Below are 25,228 nucleotides of genomic sequence, written 5' to 3'. Positions count from 1 at the left end.
CCCCTGTAGCAACAATGGCTTTTAATGCAAATCAAAATTTGAATGGTTGAAAAACAATGTTACATTAAAAATGGTCTTTCAACTCAAGTCTTTCTATATAATCTCTCTCTCTCTCTCTCTCTCTCTCTCTCTCTCTCTCTCTCTCTCTCATACCTCCTTAGAACTATCTATATGGATTCTCGTTACTTTTTCACAGCCGAGAAAATAATTGTGGAAATGAACATACAAGCCAGGGCAAAGTATTGCACTGTAAAAGACAGTATAGATGAAAACAGGAAGGAAGGTTCGATAAGGCCCCTGTTGCAAATTGCAAACACAGTTATCTATTGCTAACAGCAACTTGCTGACACAGATAATTCAAAAATATGATGCCCGTTCATTAAGCAGCTCCAAAAGAAATTGCACACAACAATATGCCAGTTCCATCTTAGTCTCGTTCACTTTAAACAGGAGTGAAGAAGTTGTCGACTGCAGCCTTTGATTATAAAGCCATTTCTGTGCATCTGCTCCATCCTCGCCTAGGACCCTTGGCAGCCAGCGAACCGTTATCCAATTTGACAGCAATATTCCAGAGTGATAAGAGTGCGCCATTAGGGAAACGCGTGCCCCCCCCCCCGTGACCCGGCCACACAACAATCCAAAAACAAGGAAGCGGAGACAACAGCGAATGAAGCAAGCAAGCACTAGGGCCCCGAGGACACTGGAACTTTGCAGATAATGCAGGTCTTGACATGTCTCCTTTTTTTTTTGCATGAAACAACCGAAAAGCAACCCCTGCCAGAAAAGACCCACTCCAAGAAGCATCTCCGGCTGATGTCAGAATAAAAGCAAATCATCTACACAGATGGCACTTTTGCCTGCACACAGAACCAATGCTTTGTGACCAGAACCCCTACTAGGATTACCTGTCAGGGAAGAAGCAACTGCAGCAATTTACCTTGAGAGATTTCCCTAACACCCAGGCAGCAACTCCGAAGGGTGTTGACTTTTCTCCCCCCTCCCTTTTTTTGGGTTACAGTACTTGCAGATCACAACTCTAGGAGGACAGAGAAAATCAAGATGCAATAGCAAGCCAGGGTTCCTTACCAACGGTCAGTGCACATAAGGGGAGACGGAGTTCAGAACTCTGACTGTGGGCAGACACAAGAGCGAGAGAGCAAGAGAGCAAGAGAGAAACTGGCAGCTTTGTTTTACAAGCTGCAACTCTCCAGCCCGGAGACGGAAAGTCAGTCTGCCGCTTGGGTGTCCTGCCACAGCTCAGCGGGTCATTGTCATGCTCATGGCGGCTTCTGCCCTGGCTTCTTCCCACCATGACCTGCAAGGCGTCCAAGTGGAGAAGGAGGGTGCTTCAGAAGCTGGAGGAGGCGCCGTCGCAAAGTTGCACTTGCTTAAGCTCACAATTTATGGTTTGTTAACATGAGCCGGCTGATCCAGAGAGCACGTGAGCCTTGCCTTCTCCCTGCCCTCCACCGGTCTGACACAAGCACGTTCACAAATGGAGCAAGCAGACAGCCTTGAACAGACCAGAGGAAGCTGCCTCGCTCTGTGTCAGCACCTTGGTCTGCCTGGTTCAGTATCTTCTACACTGACTGCTCTCCAGGTTGGTTTTGGACCTAAAGAAGCTGGGGGTTGAACCTGCAACCTCGTGCATGCAAGGAAGATGTTGTACCACTGAAGCTATGGCCCTTCCCTAAACAGGTAAGGGATCCTACCTGTACCCCCCCAAAAAAACCCTGAATTTAAATATGACCTTTAAAGAAGATGGGAAAAGAAAAGAGATCGCTTGCCTGTTTGATCTTTTAATACAGCAGAAACTGAAGGCAAACAGTCCCTGCCAGCATCCTTAACTCTTCAATGATCTGTTCTATTGGTGTCCAATCCCACAAAGGTGAAAACAGGCATCTTTGTAAAAGTTTAAATCTCCATGTTACAGGGAGTTGAGGAGATTCACACAGGAAAGTTACAGACCTGATATTTAATACCAAATACTACCTTAAATATCACCTCAGTTTTGTTACAGTAGCACTCCCCCCCCACCATTAAAAAGTGTTTCCATATTCTCGGCTCTGGGTAAGGTTTCCATGGTGGAAAAGCAGTAAGGTCTCTCAGTTTACCAGGAGCATGGACTAGGAGTTAATATTCAGACTTTAAGGAACGCGGGTGGCGCTGTGGTCTAAACCACTGGGCCTCTTGTGCTTGCCAATAAGAAGGTCGGCGGTTCGAATCTCTGCGACGGGGTGAGCTCCCGTTGCTTGGTCTCTGCTCCTGCCCACCTAGCAGTTCGAAAGCACATCAAAGTGCAAGTAGATAAATAGGTACCGCTATGGCAGGAAGGTAAACGGCGTTTCCGTGCGCTACTCTGGTTTCGGTGTTCTGTTGTGCCAGAAGCAGCTTAGTCATGCTGGCCACATGACCCAGAAAAACTGTGGACAAACGCCGGCTCCCTCAGCCTATAAAGTGAGATGAACCCCAGAGTCATCTGCGACTGGACTTAACTGTCAGGGGTCCTTTTCCTTTACCTATTCAGTCTTTATTCTGATTTCTGCAGCTGACTTGGAACAGGAACAGGTTAATGACTGCTGGATCTATAGCTGGTTGAACAACAATACCCAAAAATTGCTTATCAATATATCCAAATGGAAGAAGTTTTTTTGAATGGTGGGCTTGAGGGCTTTGTCCTAGGCCTTGTGCAATTGGACATCTTGGTAGATGATGTGGATAAGGGTGAAGAGGGATGCTTATCAGATTTGCACATAAGATGAAACTGGGATGATACCTAGCACTACGGAAGGTTCATACCCTTCAACATTTCTCCGATGAAAATAGGGATGTCCCATTCCATAATGATAATATTACTATTTATACCCCACACATCTTACTGGGTTGCCCCAGCTTCTCTGGGCAGCTTCCAACATACATAAAAATATTAAACATTGAAAAAAACTTCCCTATACAGGATTGCCTTCAGAAAGCTTAGGGGCCGGATAACTCCATACCCTTCAACATTTCTCCAATGAAAATAGGGACATCCTAAGGAAAAGTGAGACATTCTGGGATCAAATCAGAAACTGGGACGCCTTCCTCAAATCAGGGATGTCCCTGGAAAATAGGGACACCTGGGAGGGGGGGGTCCTGAAGGTTGACTCAATATTCAAACCAATCTTAGGAGGATAGAACATTGGACCAGAACCAATAAGATGAAATTCAATAGAAATAAATGTAAAGGCCTGCATTTACTGCAGCCCACCAGTGAAACCTTGCCTTGCAGCAGTACATGTGAATAAGATCTCAGTATCTTAGCTGACCACAAGCTACACATGAACTAGTGGTGGGATGTAGCTGCCAAAAAAGTTAATGGAGCCTCAGGCTTCGTTAACAGAAGTGTAGGTCCCATCCGCACTGTGTATTTAAAGCTGTATCATACCACTTTAATCAGCCATGGTTTTCTCCAAAGACTCCTGGGTATGTACTTTCATAAAACCATAGAATTGTAGAGTTGGGACTCAGCTAGCCTGGTAAAGAAAAAGTGATTTATATGCATTGTATATGCGATATAACATTGTGCTGCCAGATGGCGATGTGGAGTCCCATTTTTCTTTACCTATTTTCCCTGTTTAAATTTACAAAGCTTTAAACCGAAAAGCTTCTTTGATCCAGCCTTGGGAGGGATCCTGAGGATCATCTGGTCCAACCCTCTGCAAAGAAGGAGTTTGTTAGGGGTGCTTAGAATTGAGGGAGACCCCACTTCCCCTCACAGAGCTACACTTCCCAAAGTTTCCAGAGAAGAGGATTGGTGGTTAAACCATGTGGGGAACTGTGGCAGCATGAGGGGAATAGGGGTCTCCTAACAATTCTCAGTACGCTTAACAAACCACAGTTCAAATTACAAACAAGGCTGGGGAGCAGAAGTTGGAGGTTTCGCTTCAGCATGCAGACCAAGGTCTAAGCTTGGCTGAGAAGCTTTTCTACCAAGTGTCAACAGGGACCAATGGGGAGCCATGGACCGGGCAAACCAGGAAGGTGTATATGAGCTGACAAAGCCCTCTTCTGGCCAAAACATGCAATTGTAGAGGACCACATTGGTTAGTAGTTAGGTTCTGGGGAGAAGCAAGACCAACCCATGGCTAACACAACTGCCCCACAGGGCCATTACTGGAGCCACGAACTCTTTGGTGGTTATCCCCGTTGGAAGCACATGCTGTTAAAAAACTGAACATGGAAAGACACTGGCCCTCCTATAGACAGTTGATAACAGAAGACCAAGGCCACTTAAAGTTAAAATCATTCGGGGAGTTAAGGCAACATGTATCTGATTGGCTCCAATACCATCAGTTGAATAGTGTCTTTAAATCAGACATCAAAAGAGGTTTAGGTAAAGAAAATTCAAAATTCCAATCGATATTATTAAAAAATAACAAGAAACTTTTATCAGAAATGTATGATTTCCTATTGGAGTGGGACCTGAAGGATGAACTTGTAAAGGAGGTGCAGATAAAATGGCCCCAAGACATCAGCAGGGCTGTCTATTTAGAACAGTGGGAAGAAGAAGAAGAAGAGTTTGGATGTGATATCCCGCTTTATCACTACCCTAACACTACCCTAAAGCGGCTAACATTCTCCTCTCCCTTCCTTCCCCACAACAAACACTCTGTGAGGTGAGTGAGGCTGAGAGTCTTCAGAGAAGTGTGACTAGCCCAAGGTCACCCAGCAGCTGCATGTGGAGGAGTGGGGAATCAAACCCAGTTCACCAGATTATGAGTCCACCGCTCTTAACCACTACACCACACTGGCTCTCAGTGTGAGAGGCTATGGCAAGTAGATATTAACTTTGCAACCTGCTACTCTATTAAATAAAACTTTATAAAAATGTTATTTAGGTGATACATGACACCAACCAAACTCGCAAAAATTTACAAACTAAAGTCTAACTTACGTTGGAAATGCGGAAAAGCTGAAGGAACAATGATCCACACTTGGTGGAGATGTGAAAAGATTAAAACCTTATTGGATATAATACATGATGAGTTTAAAAAATGCTCAGGACTTCCATAGAAAAAAACACCAGAGACATATCTACTGGGCATAATAAGGAGTGATATCTCACAGAACAAGAAAGTAATTTTTTATATGCCACAGCAGCAGCTAGAATAGTTCTAGCCAGCAAATGGAAAAGCGAGGCAATACCCTCTAAAGAAGAATGCATTTATAAGCTAAGTGAATACATAGAGTTGGCAAAACTAATATCAGCCATAAGACCCCAAACAAATCAAAATTTAAAACTAGAATGGAATTATTTTGAAGAATACTTTAAAAAATAGTATTCTAAAAATATATATGCTAATATGCATAGATTAAATATGTAAAGTAGATGTGAGAATATGAATATATGCCTAGTAAGTATAGATTAAGTAAGTAAGTAAGTAAGTAAGTAAGTAGGTAAAGCAAAGATGAAAATGAAATCAGGAATGGTTGTAAGAGATGAAAATTCTTAGAAATGCAATGAACTAATCAAATTACAATTTAAAGAAGTCGAGCTTTGGTGGAGGGAGGTCACGGGGGTGGATAAGGTGTCTTGTTTTAGTTTGTAGGGACTATACGTATTCTATGTATATTTGTGTTATTTGTTTTGAGGTGTATTAGTGTTATTTGTATGCATTAATTTTCTCTCAACAAAATTATTAAAAAATATTTTAAAAACTCAAAAACCAACTGCCCCACAGAGAGCAAAAAAAGAGGAGAGAGTGTTTTTGTAAAATGAAACCAGTAAGTTTCTCCAGATTTAATATTGCTCCTAACCTGCTAGATTTGTATACAGTGACCTCTCCATTGCAGCTCCCCTGCCCCTCAATACAAACGATGTTATTTTATTTTATTGCTACATTTATATCTCACATTTCACATGGTTCTTCCCCTCCTTCCCATATCACCAAAGTCACCCACTGAACTTGGCTGAGTGGGGATTTCAACCGTCATCTCCCAGGTCTTAGTCCACCACTCTAACCACTACGTCACACTGGTTTTAAACATGGAGGATTCTTAGAAACCTCTTCTGAAGCAGCAATGGACTGGATATATGTATGCACATGTGGCTGTGGAAAGTCAATACAATCTATATTTTTGTGCATGGATATTTACATACCCATCCCTTGATTGCAACCATTCTGTGATGTTAATAGCATTTGGCTCTCTTGTTGCAACCAGTAGCATTTGGCTGACTGGGATGCAGAGAGGATAATGGTAATGATAAATGTTCATAAATATTCTTATCAGGGAAGTATAAAATGATTGCCATAGGAAATGCCAGATCTACCAATGCAGACGGGGGTGGTGTGGGAGGTGTGGGACAGAAACTTTTCTTCTCCCCCTTTTGCCCCTTCCATTGAGCTGTGTGGGAGGGAATGAACCACATCAGTTCCAAGGCTGAGCCCCTCTTTTTTTTGGACAAGGTCTCCCCAGCACACCTCCAGAATACTCTGTTTTAACCCTATTGCCAGATAGTCACCATTGGCGATACATCATAGGAAGCTGTCTTTGACTGAGTCAGGCCCATTGCTCCATCTCGCTCAGTGTTGTCTACACGGACTGGAAGCAGCTTTCCAGGATTTCAGACATGGGGCAATTCCCAGCCCAACCTGGAGATATGAGGGATTGAACCTGGGATCTTCTGCATGCAAGACAGATGACATACCACTCACCCACGGCCTTTCATGAATGCCCATGAAACATTCTAGTGGGGGAACACCAGGCGTTGAAGCTCCAGTTAGTGTATGTGCTGTTCTACTGATGGGCGTTCCTCTCCAGCCACGTAACACCAATTCCAACAATCCTTTACAACTGGATTTCTCCCTAACCATCCAATCTATGTTTATTCAGGAGTAAGCCTCATTAAACCCATTGGGACTTATCTATGAGTTATCGTGGCTAAGGGCTCGTCCACACTTTCACTTGAACCATGCCTAGAAAGCGCAAGTTTGAGGGCTTTCCCACTTGTCTCCACATGTCCGAGTGGTTTTTCGTATGTCCCACCAATTTCCCTGGGAAAACATTTGTTCTGATTCAGTGGCGGGACGAGTGGAAGTGTGGCCGGGTATTACACTGGTAGAAAGACTGCTTCCAACTAACCATTGGTTCGTTTGCCAACGCTATGCAGATAATTCAAGAATATCTGATGTTTTCTGATGGCACCTAGTTTCTGTGTCATCTAGTTGACCCTGGGAAGCAGGTCAAAGTTAACAGACAGCAGCATCAGCCCTTGAAGCCTTGACAAAGGGAAGTAAACAAGATATTCCAGAAGTTGACATCTTGACAAAAGGTGAAACATCCATGGGTGAAGATCTGTAACTATGGGCATTATGAGAAGCAATTTGGGATCTTTCCTGGCATAATACTTAATGGCCATGCATTGCCTAGTAATACCAAACAGAACAGAGCCACAATAGTTTGTAGCAAGAATGATCTGTGATTGTGCTATGTTTTGCTCCCAACCCGCCCCTAGTTCTGTGTTCCCATGACACATGAAGGTAGTGCATACCAATGTCAGGGAAATAAATGTAATCCTGATTTATGGGTGTTGTGTATTTTTATCCTTTCCCTTTCCTCTGTTACTCCCTAAGGCCTGACATATTCCCAGCTCTCTGAGAGCAAATACCCAAGTGAGATGGATGTGGCGAGTGCACAGATAACAAGGAGGCAGTTGCCCTGGCAACAGAAGTCCATGAAAACATTCTGAGCATCTTCTGCCTACTGCTCACTGTCCTTTGCACAGTGGCTGAAACAAGAAACAGATGTTAAATCTCAGCCCTGGTTTTTTTGTGGGGTTTTTTTTGAAGCTGCAATTCAAGAGCAAGTAGCAGAGATAGCCCATATGTTTGCACACTAATTATCTCTTGCTCCCTACGTACAACACTGGGTGCAACGGCCAAGTAGGGATAGCCACTTAACTCTCTTCCTTGAGCCGTGATAGCAAGGCTTATACAGACAGCACTGTGCTTCCATGGAGGGTTTTGAAAACAGTCACAACATGCCTGAGGAACCAGTTCCTAGAAATGCAGCAAGGAAATTATGTAATTAAAGAAGATGGCTCAAAAGGTCTTGGGCCATTCCTTGGAGGTACTATGAAGATAGGCATGTCTGGAGGCAAGGGGTGGGAGCATTGACTACCAGCTTTTCATGATGTTGCAGTGGGTGGCTATTGACTGCACAGTTGTGCCGATCCACCCCGCTGAATCATGGTGATATCATCCCACATCAGCTGATGCTTTGATGACATCCAGATGTCTGCTCCACATGCAGAGAGCCAGAAAGCTTCCACTGTTCTTGGAACTGGTCCTTGGTTACTCCAGAGGGCAGGGCTAGAACCGATGGATGGAAATTCTAGGGAAGCACATTTCAGCTAAACAAGTGAGGTCCTAAGAGCTGTTGGACAGTGGGACAGACTGCCTGGGGAGGTAGCTGGCTCCTCCCTCGCTGGAGGCATTTAAGCAGGGGCTAGATGGGCATCTTTCAGAGATGCTGTAGCCACATCCTGCATCTCAGGTCCTTAACTGAGCAAGGGAGTTGCGTTAGAGTCCCATCTAAAAGTCTATGGATCTACAAAAGGCAGTAGCAGCAGAGGCTGGTCTATTAGGATGAAGGTGTTGAGATGTGTCCAAGGAAACAGAGGCAATTTGCAGGGCCCCAGCTGGCTCCAGCCCACCGGTGATCTCCGGTCCTTGGCACAGCATGAAACAGTGACCCGCAGCTTCAGAACTCTTCAGAAGCTGGAGCACGCTCTAATCAGCAGAGTAATTAACTCTTCACAACAGAAGGGCAGATAGAGGCATATGTAAAGCAAATTTACAAGCAGTTTATTCAGGACAAAGGGAAAACATGACTTCTCCCTTTCATGTCCAAGCAAGCAGCGTAAGCAAAAGCTATACACAAAACGGTAGTTCCCAGCAAGCTGTGCTGGACTGTAAACAGGCATGTGACACACAACAATCATGCCTGTTCCTTTTAAGGTGGAACGGAATATCCTAACAGAAGGGGCACCACTCCACTAACTTCAACTTGACCTCAGCCAGCCCAGACTTGCCTGCCTTCATACTTGCAACCAGTTCAGAGGATGGAACTGCCAGTCAGCTTCCTCCCTTCAGTCTCAGGGCTTATGTACACTTCCTCTTTTCCCGCTGCTTCCCCCCGGGGAAAACCTCTCTTTAGCACTTAAATGAAGCAAATGGCAGTTTGGGTTTTCTCGAACCCTGCTTCACACTCTCTGTGCTTATTTCAGCTGGAATGTGTCCTTGACTTCTGATAATGTCTCTCGCTTCTCTATATGGAGGCTAGGGAGTGGTGTGGGTGGAGAAATAAAAAAAGGTGAATTTTACATTCGTCGCTCCTTGCTTTTGCCTCTAGCCCTGCCCAACACTGGCATTTGGAAGGTTGTTCAGAAGGGAATGTAGCCTTCAGTCTGAAATTGTTCTCCATCCCTGTAACAGCAGAACCAAAACAACGGTCATGCCAGAAGGGCTAGAGCTTTGAAGCAACAAGGAACGAGAATGAGCTGTAAGTATTATTCAAAATATTTCAAAAGCCACACATTCTGCAGCAATGGACTGGAGCGTCCCTTCTGGAGGTCAAGGCTCGTCACCAAATTGCAGAAGGAGATGAAAAAGGCTCCAGTCACATCCAGTGTCAGTTGGGGAATGGGTTAAGCTTGGATTTTGCAGAGGCTTTGGCTGTGGGAGCTACTGTGCGTGGAATTGAAACGGCAGAGTTGTTTAGTGGGCAGATATAAGCTCATCCTCCTGAATGAGATTCTCAGGAAACCTTCTGTGGAAACGAATGAAATTGCTTCATTTTTTTTTATCAGTGCTTGACCAGAGTGAACCGGCAGGCCATAGCTTTAGGCATTTCAGTTAATCTGGTCCCCTCCTCCTCTTCCCCATATCTAACTGAGCCAAGACAAGTCCATAGCCAGAAATCTGGTTGGAAGCCAGCTTTTACAGTAAGTAACAGCCATGCTGTGGAATGACACAATTTGGCTGAAACAAGGCAATAATGGGAGAATCCAAAATACATTGAGGTGACCTTGCCTGAGAGTTTGATGGAGCATCAGCAAAAGATATGCAGAGAGAGAAGAGGGTACAAATTCTAAGACTCAACAAAAGCAGAATTGGGCAGGGGGGAAGTGTACAATTGTAGTACAATGTTGTGAGCCCAAAAGACCTTTTCTGATAAATCTCCAGATCTGTGCTTTGACTCCATGTGGACAGGGCTGTGCTCAGTAGGAGAACACATGCTTTGCATGCAGAAGGTCCTGGTCTCAGTCATCAACATCTATAGGCAGGGATTGGGAAGACTCCAAGAGCTGCTGCTGGTCAGTACAGACTAGGGTGGAGGAACCTTTGTCGGAAAATGATGTCCTGGTTAAAATATAACATTTCATGTTTGCTAGGTGAGCACAGGGTTAAGCACACAGAGTTCTCTGTAAATTCCTAGAGGACACTCTTTGAGGTCACATCCTCTGCTTGCTCAAGTGGGAAGGGTAACTATAGGAACATACCGGTAATCCTTATCACTTCCACCTCAGGAGCACTCTGTTTCTCGTTATACAGCCATAGGCATAAGATGCAGGATTTGATCTAAACCATGTATCTAAACCATGTATCTAAACGCCATCTTTGATCTAAACCATGTATTTTGTAATCTAGAAAAATATTTTACCTGACTTATTTCACTATTTCCTGCTTAAATCGAGTCTTCAACATTATGTAAGTAAATACTTATATATCCTTATAGCACAGACTTCTGTGTCGTAATTTTGTTTAAAGGGGAAGATCCTGTTCCTAGTTTCCATACATACTCATCCAGCACTCTCTTCTCCATCCAGGCAAATAAGAAGGCATTGTCAGAATTCAAGGACATATTCCAGTCAGGCAAAAAGCTCTCAATGAGAGTGTGAATCATGGCCAGCAGGGACGTGATCTGGGAAAAGTGCCAAAGGCCAGAGGCCTAGAGGTTTCCATGTCTTCCATGAATGGGAGATTTCACACCCATGCTCTATACATTGGTTTTCTACCACTTTAGCTGGACTGGCTTCCCCCAAAGAATGTGGGAAATTATAGTTAGTGGTGCCAGTCTAAAATGGCTTGTGGCATCAGAAAATCAGGAAAAGCTGATTTCTTTTTCAAGGAGGTCTTCCCAGGCACAACACTGCTGAACTGAGACCTCTGCAGAGTTATGTGAGGACTGTTGTGTATATAAATAAAAATAAAATTTGATGATATGCAATGTTCAGACGCTTTATATTAAAAAAACTTTTACTTTCATAAACGCATAAATTTGAAGAATATATTTGCAATCTCATGCTCAGGTTTATCCCTTTTAACATTTAGGGATCTCCTCTGTCAGTCTCACTTCAGACAGATCACAATGACACACACTGTCCTTGACAGTATTTTGAGAAGTCTCTCTCGGCAGCCATTCTCCTCAAACACGCAGAGAGAGAGGCATACAGGGAAAAAAGCAGTTAAAAATGACAGTTCTTGAATAACAGTCACAACAGAATGGAATGCCTCTCTCATGTGACTCACAGTCAGCCAATCATATGAGAGAGCTATTGCCAGAGGAAGAACCCCAGGCTAAAAATACACAGCAATTCAACATAAACAAACATTCCCATTTCAGGGAAATAAACGATTATACTTAACTAGTCTTTGGGCACATCTGCACTCTTGTACCACTTTAAGCAGCCATGCCCTTCCCCAAAGAATCCTGGGAATTGCAGTTTGTCAAAGGTGCTGAGAATTGTTAGGAGGCCCCTCTCCCCACCCTATAGAGCTACAATTCTCAGAGGAGAATTGTTAGGAGACCCTGCTTTCCCAGGGAATGCTGGTAATTTTACCTTTATGAAGGGAAGAGTGGTCTCCTAGCCACTCTCAGCACCCTAACAAGCTCCATGGCTGTTTAAAGCAGTGTAATACTGTAAAAAGCAGAGACATCACCTTGCCAACAAAGGTCCGTATAGTTAAAGCCATGGTTTTCCCAGTAGTGATGTATGGAAGTGAGAGCTGGACCATCAAGAAGGCTGATCGCCGAAGAATGGATGCTTTTGAATTATGGTGCTGGAGGAGACTCTTGAGAGTCCCATGGACTGCAAGAAGATCAAACGTATCCATTCTTAAGGAAATCAGCCCTGAGTGCTCACTGGAAGGACAGATCGTGAAGCTGAGGCTCCAATACTTTGGCCACCTCATGAGAAGAGAAGACTCCCTGGAAAAGACCCTGATGTTGGGAAAGATGGAGGGCACAAGGAGAAGGGGACGACAGAGGACGAGATGGTTGGACAATGTTCTCAAAGCTACAAACATGAGTCTGACCAAACTGTGGGAGGCAGTGGAAGACAGGAGTGCTTGGCGTGCTCTGGTCCATGGGGTCATGAAGAGTCGGACACGACTAAGCGACTAAACAACAACAACAATACTGCTATCAATGTATAGTGCAGATACGGACTTCAGTTCTGGTGCAGCAGAGAAGGATGCTTTCTAAGCCATCCCCTGTGCGGAAAAAAAAAAGCCCTTAGTGTCAGCAGCTGCTCTACTCTGCCAGAGCTGACTGAATCCAAACGGAAATGATGAGCCTGTCATTTTACCCATCTCCTTGAGAGCTCGGCAGTCTACAACCACGGCCTCCGCCAGCTCCTTCAGATAAACCGAGAGGCGAGCGAGTGTGCTTTGGCTGTGCTTGGGGGAAGGAATGCGTTGTAGCACTGCCAGTCTCCGTATTAAAGGTCATCTGGTATTTCCGTGAAGAATGCAGGGCTGGCCTACTGCCCTGGTTCTCTATCGTCGCTGCTTTTCCAGTTGGCCGCCTGCCTGCCCGGTTGCCATCCTACTCTGCAGACAGTGTTGTCCTTTTACCGTGGTTCGCTCCATATGGCTTATCTAGGCATTACAGAGGAGGAGAGACAGGTTTTTTTGTTTTTTTTAAAAAAAGGAACAATGTTTTGAAGGATCCATCTTTTGCCTTATTACAATGACTGGGGAAATGAAAGAGAAACTAGCAACAGGCTAGGCCTTTCCTTTTAAATGTAGTCTCACCCAGACATTCACAGACCCTCCAAGTGTCCCTATTTCCCAGGGACGTCCCTGATTTAGAGAAGCCATCCCAATTACTGATTTGGTCCCAGAATGTTCCGCTTTTCCTTAGGACGCCCCTGTTTTCATCGGAGAAAAGTTGGAGGTTATGGAATTATCTGACCCCTGAGGCAATCCCGTATAGGTAAGTTTTTTTAAAATGTTTAATGTTTTATCATGTTTTTATATAAGTTGGAAGCCTCCCAGAGTGGCTGGGGCAACCCAGTAAGAGGCGTAGGGGTATAAATAATAAAATTATGATTATCAAATGGGACATCCCTATTTTCATTGGAGAAATGTTGGAGGGTATGCATTCATTAAATATATATGGATGTCTCTGAAGTTTGGTGACTGGTGCTTTTGACCCCTCACTGGTGGCGAGATTTCAGGCACCCTCGCCTGCTCATTGAGGATACAATTCTGTCATAAACAGTCTCATTGCAATCACTCAAGGTGAGATGCTCAAGTCCTTGTAGTTGCTTAGGGCAGGAAGCTGTCTGCATTGATCATCCAGGCACGTTCATGAGCTATTGGGTCGAAATGGGCCAATCTGTCGAGGGAGGTCAAAGTTACATTTGGTTCTCCACCCACTCCTGGCATGTTGCCCAGAACAGAGTGTGACCCTCAAGCTTTAAAAGGATCACTACCTTTGGTATAGACCCTACATGCACATCTGGCACTCTGCATTGCCTAGGCTGGGCATCTGCACAGGTGTCGCTAACTGCTGTGCACCATTATCAGCTATCCCATACCCTGCAAATGTCCTGGGAAAACTGGGACATCCAATTTTTTCATGTGAGAACACAGTGGGCATTTGGGTTGTTGTGCTCTCATGAGATTTCACACAAAGATCTTGCCTCGGAAAAAGCTATTTTTGGAGGGCCACAATCTTTCATGGCACCCCAAAACACCATGAGAGCATGTTCCCCCCAAAAGCACATCTTTTGGGTTCTGTGATCTTCTGCGGGTCACATGACTTGTGTGGGATCAGAGGCGTGAAGACACATGTCCTGGTTTGGAGACTCAACATGTTGGAGTGTATGCAATCCTTTCCTGATGGCTCAGGAAAAGGCTGAGTGGATAAGGAGGTGAACAGCTAACTTTGCCTGCTTGATGACTCGCTTGACTCCCCTTTGCTGGCAAGCAAAGTATGGTCCAGAAACCATTTTGTAATGTGCTCAACCACTTACATAGTCTAGCCAAGCAAAATATCTCCAGAGGTGATTCATTAATGGATGTCATGTTGACGTCCATTTTCTCTTTGACTAAAATTCATTGTGAGAGGGACCTGAGTTGGATTTACTTTGCATTTTTAGGCCACCCAGTGGCAAGAAATTCCAATAGCTGACAACTGACCATCAAAACAATCAAACAGATTAATAAAACCATAAAATCCTCTCACCAGCATGGAATAAAAACCAGCAACAAAAGGTGAATCAGAACAGCACCAGCAAAGCCTCTTGCTTTAATAAACATCTATGGACTCAAAACATTTTTTAAAAAAAATGATTAGGAGATTTAACAGCCAGAGAAAGGAAAAGGTCTTTTCCTGCTGCCAACAAGGCCACAATGCGTGTGCCAGGCGAGTCTCTCTGGAAAGGGCACCAGGGTGGCACCAGATTGGAGCCTTGGCACCGAGGGAGAGGGGTACTACTCTGATCAAAATCTTCTGGAAGCCTATTAGTCATGGAAGGGAAAGCATGTGGCTGAGAGCTCCTTTGAGCTGTATGCCAAAAATACATTCCTATGGGCCCAGCATAGAGAATGCAAGCACACTCCCTCCCAGTGCTCCAAGTTATATACAGCCAACATCTCAGTATGTGTCAGAGACTGTCCCTTGGGACAGCATGACTTACAATACCCCTGTAAGGTAGGCCAGTGATATAATATTATCCTTATATTACAGATGGGGTGATAAGGCTGTGAGAATAATGGCTTGCCCGTGCACTTCTAGTGAGATGCTGGATGAAGTTAATTTTTATTAATTCCTATTGCATTTCCATCCCGCCTTCTTCCAAGGAGCTCAAAGTGGCTTACATGGTTCTCACCTCTTCATTTTACCCTCACAACAACCTTGTGAGGTAGCCTAGGCTGAGAGAGGGTGGCTGGCCCAAGGTCACCCAGTGAGTTTCATGGCTGTGTAGTGATTTAGACTCTGGTCTCCTAGCCCTCCACTCTAGCCATTATGCCATGCTGGTCTGAATCGCAGGCATCCCGCCGAACAGCTTGGATTAGGACCCACAACTCTATCTCTTCTTCCTGCTTAACAGACTATAGTCTTGAGAAACAGTGACTAAATCTGCACAACTATGTTTTCATCAGTTCAGCCCCCAATCTAGCTGACTCTAGTTTTCCCTTGAGCTCTAAAGAGATCTTGAAAATACGTTTTGCATCTCTGCCATGATAATGATAACAATAGCGCCGGCAGCAAAACTGCTGTCTGAGATCAGTTTCCGGTGAAATACACGTTTGTGATGTGCAAGATCAATGGACTTAGCGAGCCTTAAAGTCCGCGGCCGGTAGCAGGACAGCCATGACACCTGGCTACCCAAGTTTGTCTCCACTGGCCCATTGGGTGTGAGAGAAATGACTCAACGGCACCGAGAGTGGCTCACATCTCTTGATTAATTGCTCCCAGCGCCTGCACCTGCATAGCGGGAAAATGTGAGATGCATTTAAAGAGGTTCCATGTGAGCAAAATGATACTGGCAGCCTTTAGCAAGATGCTGGAGATAGATAGAGACAGACAGAGACCATTCCAGTCGGGAGCAAAAGGGGGAAAGTCGCATAAGTGAGACACATACTACGCCAGTATACTTTTTTTTTTTTTAATCTACATGATTCTCTTGTCCTTCTCTAAGGCACTTGAGGCAATGAACCAGGTTCTCCTTAAGAGATTCAGGTGGGCTCTGTGGCATGGAGTGGCCTTCCATCAGCTTTGGCAGGAGGCTGGACAGCTGGACATGGGTAGCTTAACTACTGTCATCTATGCTCTGGTAACCTCTATTGCAATGCATTATATGTAGGGCTGCCTCTGAAGAAGGTCTGTAAACTGGTGAGAATTTGGGGTTAGGTTGTTCCCTGGGGGCAAGCTGGTTTGAGCATATTGCCCCAATTCAAAGTGCTGGTTTTGACCCATTAGGGCTTAAATGGCCAGGACCACAATAGCTCAAAGACCACCTCTCCCCATAACCTGGACCCTGCAAACATCCTCAAAGGCCCTCTGAGGTGTTTCCTCAAGATTGCTAATATTTTGACAATCCCAAAGTTTGAGATTCAGTAGCACAGACATTGTAAAGGTGTGGTGATCTGTCGTGGAAGAACCCCATTGAAGAAGATCACAGTGGTTAGCCAGACCTCATTGCTGCTTGCGAAGGAGCCCCCATGACAGTTCAAGCTTTGAGGTCCACCACTGCCTGTCCTCTGTAACACACGCCCTCCTGCCATTCAGAAGGCACAGTCCATAGTGCAGGCATAGCTCATGCGATGCCCTCTAGTCTAGATCTTGTTGGACTATGACTCTCAACATTCTTGACCACCATCCATGCTGGCTGGGGTTGATGGGAGTTGTAGTCCAGCAACATTTTGAGGGTGTCACACTGACTAGCCCAAAGTAGTGTGTTTTTTAGATGCTTCTTGGAAATGTATCTCTCTCTTTTTTTACCCTAGCATTATCCCACTGCTGACCACTAGACTATACCGCTTAACATTTTCAACCTCAGTAATTTTGTTTTGAGTCTCTTGCTTTTCTTTTGAGTGTTTTACTGGTTGACACTTATAAGCACTTGCATGCATGTATTGAACTTTACCGTGTGTTTTAGCGCTCCTGGATCCTGTGGGTAAAGAGCTTTGAGATATCTTAGGATGGCTTTGGGAGCCATCCTACACACAAGATGCCAGCATAAAGAGAACCGGTGTTGTTAAGCCACAATAAAGTTACACCTGATCTGTACTCCATTTAGCAGCAGCGCTGCTGCAGCTGCTCTCCCTAAGCCTGGCAGTGGGAAAGCAAGCCTTTAAAATAAAATGTCCTTGCTGGGTTTCCAGGCCATACGATGGAGCTGAATGAGGATCCAGCCTAACTTCCACCTCCCTCTGCTGTGTCCACAGATCAGCTGGCTGAGCCAGAATGAACATGCCCTGGGTGTTCTCTTGTAGGGTCCATCGCATGGGACACTCATACTGCTCCAACCCCCTTCGATGAGACAGCATGGCTCCCTTCCACCCCTGATTACTAGGTCTCCCTTCCCTTCTCTATGTTTGCTGTTTTACACATGGCTTAGTTAGGATCCCAGGGAGTGCATTGCTGCATGCCACCCCCACAAGGAAGCTACACAATGCAGCTGCAGGGCTCAGCTCATCCCAGATCCCGCCTGCAACTGACCCCAGGAACCCTTGTTAGTCTTATGCCAAGAACAACTTCCAGGCTCTGCTTCCCATCTCTTTCTATCTGGCCCAGGGGAGGTGATATTCCCTCTCCTTTTCAAAAATCTCGACTCTTTCCCCTCCCTCCAGTTCCTAAGCTTAGACCTGCTGCTGCTAGTGGCACTTATTTATCTAATCCCCGCCCTTATACCAATTAGACTCTGTTTGCCTGGTGTTTCTCAATTCCCCCTTTTCTCCATATTTGGTAGGTGAGCCTTCCTACTTTGCACTGTCTTAGCTGTAACTATGCTGCTGGTCTGATTTGAATTCTGGTTGCTTAACCAACCTTTTAAAATTCTGTAACAATCCGCATATTAATCAATGTTTTGGCTTTGCAATAATACTGTACCTTCTTTGATTCAAAGCTCTGTTATGTTGACTGAGTACTAATTACTCCACAAACTAGTGTATAATGTAATCTCTCCATGGTACACCATGACTCCGAGCAAAAGATCTCATTACATTTGCTGGCTGAGTAGACAGGCATACTACACATGCCTGCATCCTTGCATGTAACTTGTGGTTGAGGACCGACAGTAACACAGGGAATCCTGCAACCAATATGGGTAGGAAGAACTGTGCATATCTCAATAGTTTTTATGAAATGAATTAGTGGATTGCAGCGCTGGACTTTCGCAGTGTGCTACCAACTTGTCACTGAATGGGGAGCACAGGGGAAGTTTTCCAAGAGTCATTTCACACACTATGGGAAGCTACCTTATACTGGATCAAACCATTGGTCTATCTAGCTCAGAATTTTCTACCCTGTCTGGCAGCATCACTTTAGGGTTCCAGGCAGAAGATATTCCCAGACAGACATACCTGGACATGCTGAGGATTGAACCTGAGGAATTTTGCATGCCAAGCAGATGGTCTACTACTGAGCCAGTGTGGTGTAGTGGTTAAGAGTGGTAGATTCTTAATCTGGGGAACTGGGTTCGTGTCTCCGCTCCTCCACATGCAGCTGCTGGGTGACCTTGGGCTAGTCACACTTCTCTGAAGTCTCTCAGCCCCACTCACCTCACAGAGTGTTTGTTGTGGGGGAGGAAGGGAAAGGAGAATGTTAGCCGCTTTGAGACTCCTTCGGGTAGTGATAAAGCGGGATATCAAATCCAAACTCTTCTTCTATACCCTTTCCCTCACAACACAAAATAAACCTTTGCCTCTAAGTGTACATTTATATTCCCTATGTGGGTAGATGACGTGAGAGAGCAGAGGTTAATAGATAGTGACATCCTAAGGCTTTCTAGTAAATTCAGGACAGAAGCAAGATACGAATCCAGGATTTTCTGATTCATAGCTCAGTCATTTAGGTGATATGTTAAATGAAGTTTTGCTATGTGGCTTGCAAAGTCTGGTACAAGCATCTTACCCAGGGAGACCCTTGCATTGCTCCATGAAATAAGTTGTAGATGCCATCAAAACAATGGACTGTGAGAAACTAAATCCTTTGAACGGATGGACAGAAGGCAAGTTCACATAGTTGTATGCTAAACGCTTGGTGATTACAACTTCAAGTGATGACTTGCACCTGTGAAATGATCAAACATCATAAGCAGAACATTTGTGTTCCCTGACTTCTGACCCAAGCAGTTTCAATGGATGCATAATATCAGCTGTAAACTTTTGACTCTTCTTCTTCCCCTATGTGACCTCTCACCATCTCCATGATGATTTAAACCCAGATATCCCTAGCCCAATCCAATTACACCACGTTGTACATGTGGTGTACTACATACAAAACTAGGTACTTGCAGAATGGTATTTCTCCAGAAGTAGCACTATAACGGAAGGACAAGCTCTGTCATTTGATACCAATGATCTAATGTTTTTTCTTACTTCAATAAACACTTAATTTGAATGGAAGGTTATTAAAGGTCAGCTCCAGACCTTGTTTTCAGTTCCAGGACTCAGCCCTGGGATATATTAACAGAGAAGAGAGCACACTTGAACACATGAAGAGTGACATTCCTTCATCACAAGTCCCAATCCAGCACAATGCTTCTAGGTTTAGAGGCAACAGTCCAGCTTCAATAACATATAGACAAGCTTGAGTAATGGTTCATGTTAAAATATAAGTACTCTGTTCCTCTGAGCAATTACCATAAACATTAGCACTCCCTATGCACCTGCCTGAAATTCACTATATACTTCTCTGCCATTCATCACTCTTATCATCACAGCCACTCAGGTGGGCAAATTATGCCAAAATTGGTGAAAGAGGAAAACCCGCATTCCATTCTCCTCTCTACGCTTTCTCTTCCATCTCAAGACTCTAGTGTCCCTCACTGGGAAATTCTTCATTATTCCAAAAATATTCACAATGCTCAGATCACCACCACCATTTTACATAGACTATCAAGACAACACATCAATCTGAATAAAGGAGCTGCACAAGGATGTAGTGCGCAGGCCATTTTTACAAACGATGCTTCAGTTGGTATTGGCACAACCTTTCCTATCTTCCAGACTTCGGCGTAGAACCTAGATTTGGCTAGAATTTATAGTCAATGTAGAACTTCCCCGTGCAAAAGCTTCTTAGCATCATTTGTGAAAATGTGCACTCTCCCATGGAGCAGCGTAGACGCTCTCAATGGTCCTGAAGAGGGATGTCCAATTTTAGGGAGATATTTTTAAAAGCTAGCATAGGCTCAAGGGACAGAAAGAGGGAGGAAGCAGGGGAGGGAGAGAGAGATATTTACCAGTGTTTGGAAGGGCCAGGCAAGTTGGGTCTTCTTGGAGATCTCCCCCTTTCCTTGGTTGTGCCTTCCTTGAGTGGAATATGTTCTGGCATCGGAGCAAGGCTGGGAATGGGTTCCCACCAGAGTCCATTGAAGGACCACCCGTATCACCCAGGAAAGCCAGTTCCCAAATGGGCATGCTCTCTCCTCCACTCTAGAAGCTGATAATGCTGCCTCTCAAATGAGTGAACCTGGACCCACGTGCCAGTCTTCAGCTAGGCAGCGCAGCATGCAGCAACTGCATGGCTCACAGGATGACCTTGCCTCTTGATTGGTCTTCAGAAGATTTTCACATTGGGTCAGTTGCCAAGCAAAACCATCCAAACCCAGCAGTTTAACATGCCAGATCAATCCCAAGAGATCCCCCTGCCATAGCTGTTGTCATGCATAGCAGAGACAGCAGTGCATATCGTCTTTCAGACCAGGGGGCTCATTGGGGACAGGGAGTTAAGGAAGTTTCTATACTGACACCAAAGTTAGTGGAGGGAAAAATGCAGAGAAAGGAGTCCATCTCCCCTAAGTTCAGAATATATATTAAAGGGGGCGGGGAGGAAATCTGAACATTTGTTTTCTGTAACAAACACAAATGTGATGCCACACTTTATAGATCAGGCTGAAAGGAGAGAAATTTTCAGAATCTGTATATCAAACAAAAGATGCTTCATGACTAACCACAAAAGCTAACCAACTTGTTTCGTGTGGAATTTGTAGGCAACAAACAACTTTGTCAGATGCCTGAAGTAGACAGAAATGATAGGTTGAGGTACAGTGAAGGATAAACAAAACCTGCAAACAGAGTTTTCCCCCCACCTTAGAAGTTTGTTAAATGGGCAACTGGTTTCTCTTGTATTAGTACTCACACTCAATTCTCATTAACTCAGGCGCATGTACAACATAGTCTAAGCATTTGGCTTCTCGGTGCTCAACTTTCCCTAACTTCCACTGCCGCTTTGAGACTGCTGTAAACTTGGCAAAGGTCAGAAGACGAAATGAGTTTAGTGGGCCTCTCAATCTTTCGCTCTGAGCTAGAGGCCAAGGCTTCACCTGAAACCAACTTCTCTGCCTTTCTAGATGACCTTGGGGCAAAACACAAAAGTATTCCATACTTCAGCTGATTTTCCATGTCAAACAAACCACTCACCCCTGAAATGTTTCAATATCCTCACATGGCAAAAAAGAAAGAAAGTCACAGCTAAGACACAGTGAAATTGGTGACATTTCTTGTTGATGCCTGTGCACCACACAACCAGTCTCCAGGGCAGGGGGGTTCGGAGCAAGCATTAAATTAACTTTAGCTAGCCAGGAGAAATTGCATGCTACTCAAAGATAGCCTACAACCCCAACCTTGCTCACAAGCGAATAAGTGACTCACTTCCAGGCATGCGTTGGATTAGGCTGTGAGTGCCACTGAATTCAAGGGAAATTACTTCTGAGTAAACCTGCTTAGGGTGGGATGTTGCTTATCACATCAAAGCACTGCTGACCCTACATGAGAGTTAAGTGCTGGTAAGTATATATTTGAAACACACTGTCATCAAGTGAAACGAAAACAAGCAAGTCTTTGAAAAAGTCTGGCAGCAAAAACTTAGGATATTGTCAAACTCGGGAGACCAGACATATTTGCCAGTATATTCTAAGTTCATATCCCCTTAGCCAGAAGGCAAATAAGAAACACCTTAGATGATGAACTGTAATGTCATAGGCTGAACGTGCAGTCTTTCTCTAAAAGGAGGTATAATATATCATTTAAAAGAAAAGAAAACAACAGGGAATTAGTGATCAGCTTTCGGCTACTGCTAGGAATTTTATGGTGCTTTCCCTTGGTGTGCAGTAAAGGTTTCACATTTTCTTCACGGATTTTCAACATTCTAATGCTGTTTCTCTCTCTCCCCAGATCCAACCTTCCTCTTACCCAAATTTGCAGACCAAGATGATAAAAACCAGACTACTTTCTTCTACCAGCAATAAGCCTCACAATGCCCATCACGGAAACATTATTCCTTCTAATCTGGTTAGCCTTTCGTTTCAGATCATAAATGCTACAGGCAGCTCATTTCAGGGAGTATTATACATGTCACAAAAGCACTTCAAAATAGTTGCCTTGAAAAAAGGTCCTTGATTTGAATCCTTAACTAACACTCTAGTTGCCTTTCCTACCAGATCTTCCCATCCTAGAAATCCATATTGTAAAACACGCCTAATAATGGGAGGTCAGTATCGTTGAATAACATCCCATTCCTAGAAGGCATTCAATTTATCATATATATATATATATATATATATATATATGTATGCACATACACACAAAATACACACACTGATACATTTCACTGTGTCCTGATGTATTAAGAAATCTTTAATTGATAATGTTACCTTAGCAACGGTGGTCCAGCTGTTCCAAATATGGAGATTTCAATTGACTCTGACACACACAGTGATTTTCCTCCCTTCAATCTACATACTTTTGTAGTTGTCACCTTTGCTGAGAAACCAAGCGATTTCCATGTGGGATCCTTCCCTGAGCCTTCAGTTCTAGCGGTTAGAATGATTTTGTGCTATTCTCAACATTCTGATGATGCTTCCTTGAACAATTTGTTTCTCAACCGGGAAAGCGGGTGGGTGGGGAAAATGGCAAGGGAGGGGAAAATAAAATAAAATAAAGTTCAAGATTGTTCTTAAAAGGAGCTACGCCAATCCATTTGTAAGGGGGGTGGGGGTGGGCTGGGGAGAGAGAAACTATCTCGATGCTGAAAAGGGTCTATAAAAGCCAAGCTTCTTTCAGCCAAACTTTGTTTGACGGGGCTCCCAGTCTATTGCCACATTTCTGAAAATGCCACCCTGCTGTGTTTACATCTCTCCTACTGCCCGAGCCCTTCACACGCTTCATAGACATGATGGGAACCCCCTCTGGCAGGCAAGGGATGTCGGGGCTGGTGTTGTGGTGAAGCCAAGTCCCTCCGTCCCTTGCCAAACTTGTCACTTCACCTGCCAGTTGGTGAAACTGTGTCGGAGTCAGGCACCGAGAGGAGCCTTTCACTGCCAGGATTTCAAGCAGCGGCGGCCGGCACCTTCCGAAAGGCTGGCGAGAACTCCCGATGCTGAATACAGATGAGGGTCTTTTCTCAGGATTTTAAAGGAACCCGGTAGCGCCATTCTCTCTCCAGCCGTGGAAAAGTGCACGAAGAAAGGGCAGGGTCTTTATTCGCAGGAGCGCCGAGGGTGCAGAACGACGACGAGACCAACGCATCTCTGGGGCTCCCCGGACTCTCTGCCTCGGTCTTCCCTCCTGGGTGGGAAACGTGGCTTTTCAGCTGTTTCTCCTGCCAGCTCCATAAGGACCACTTTGCCCTTGAATGGTCTCCTGTCTTTTGTTCTCTCCCCGAACTAAACAGCGACCCGAAGAAATCCCCCTTCACTCCGCCGTAATCTGTTCCTCGATTCTGCCAGCTAACGCCTTCTCATGGCAAGACAAGCGAGAGGAGCTATCCTTGGTGCTGATGGTGGGAGGGGAAACTCGTCTCTCTCAGACTTGGCATCGTATTTCCTCCTCTCGTTTAAAATGTTATGGTCTCGTGAATTAAAGAAGATACCAGCCAGTCTCTCTGATTCATCTAGGAGTCTCCTTGGTAACTAGCGGTTCCTCTCCAATGATTCCACACACACACACACACACACACACACACCCCGGGCCTGATTTAAAGATAAAATACAGTGAGAATGAAGGATGATTGTAGCCTAGGTACATTTTACCTAGAGATCCAGCATGCCTGTTGGCTGTGTAAATTCAATGCGCGGAGGAGGGTGAGTCAGGGAAACACCCATTTCCTGATCTGTAATTTGGTTGGGAAAGCCTACATGGTTTTTTTTTTTTTTGAAGGGGGGGGGGAACTGTGTGGGGAGGGGAGATGAACTACCAACTTACTGTTATCAAATGCTACAGTATTTGGGCCCTCTGCTTGCCATTTTGCTATAAGATGAGAAAGGGCGGTGCTGTTGCCGGTGTTTCACCGTCTGTAGTAGCGAGACATTTTGATCTGGGTCTTGAGCAAGACAGACAGCAGGCTGCAAAGGTTGGAGTGGATGGCGGCGTCCCCGGGGAATAACAACTGGGTTAGGAGGTGCTGCTTAGTAACCCGCTTCCTGGGCAATTAGCGCACCAGCTGACCCCTCTCTTTGTGTGCCTAATCACAGCCTCTTCAGTGTTTTCTTCCAGGCTGCATGCTTGCTTTTGTTAAAGGCTGACATTGCCTGGAAGAAGACATGCTGTCATATAAAAGCTGGTTCAAAGTGAGGTTAACAACTCTCTGGTTTCAAGTAGGCCATGGCACCTGCAATCCACGCCTTTAGGAGAGAGAGAGAGAGAGAGAGAATGCAGATATCGTCTGATGGCATTCCTGTACCTTTAAGAGCTGTGCAGGAGAGGGAAAGTGAGGCAGTGTGGCATTGTCATTAGGAAGAGAGAAGCGGAATGCTCTGAACTTCTCTACACTATATCAATTTACTAGCTGTGCATACATCCCATAGCCCAAAGGCCCTTCCCTCTCTCCCACCCTCTCCTTACTCCTGAACATGGCTCCTGGGTTTTATTTTTAAGGGCATAGGGGTTCCAAAGACAGTTTAATGGAGTTTCATTAATTTATTTACTGGAAACATTTCTTTTTAAAGGCTGCTCCCCCCCCCCCAATGCCTTTTGCTGCAAGTGTCACTTGTTCATGGGCAATGAAAATCACTCCTCACTTTTTAATATAAGGAGTAAGCTGTGAAGAGGGCTGATGTTTCAACCATATTACCTAAGATGAAGTAGCCACACTAGCCACTCCTTTACCTTCCCTAACTTGTTGTGTGGGGTACCTAGGCACACAGGTGGTGACAGAGGCTAGAATGGCAGCCACATTCACCTTTCTTCCCCACCTCCATGCAGAACAAAAGCAGTGCAATATAGGAAGC

At 44.8% G+C, this 25,228-nt stretch overlaps 1 protein-coding gene across 5 annotated transcripts in view; it reads right to left on the bottom strand.

The window, feature by feature from the left end:
• The window catches only part of KCNMB2 (potassium calcium-activated channel subfamily M regulatory beta subunit 2), a 315,905-nt gene that overhangs the window by 85,183 nt on the left and 205,494 nt on the right, over positions 1-25,228 (bottom strand). Inside the window, exon 1 of one of the 5 annotated variants that reach the window (XM_079978281.1) lies at positions 22,655-24,042. The exons of 3 other annotated variants lie outside the window; for them this stretch is intronic. Coding sequence is in view for 1 of the 2 variants with exons in the window: in XM_079978279.1 (XP_079834405.1) it covers positions 20,243-20,334 (92 nt within the window). In the remaining variant the exon portion in view is untranslated. Of the gene's footprint in view, positions 1-20,242; positions 20,551-22,654; positions 24,043-25,228 lie in introns of those variants that run through there. One more of the 5 variants, XM_079978279.1, reaches the window with a different exon arrangement.

The sequence above is a fragment of the Podarcis cretensis genome (genome assembly GCF_951804945.1).
Source record: "Podarcis cretensis genome assembly, chromosome: 5".
Lineage (NCBI taxonomy): Eukaryota > Metazoa > Chordata > Lepidosauria > Squamata > Lacertidae > Podarcis > Podarcis cretensis.
This window is presented reverse-complemented; position numbering and strand designations above follow the sequence as displayed.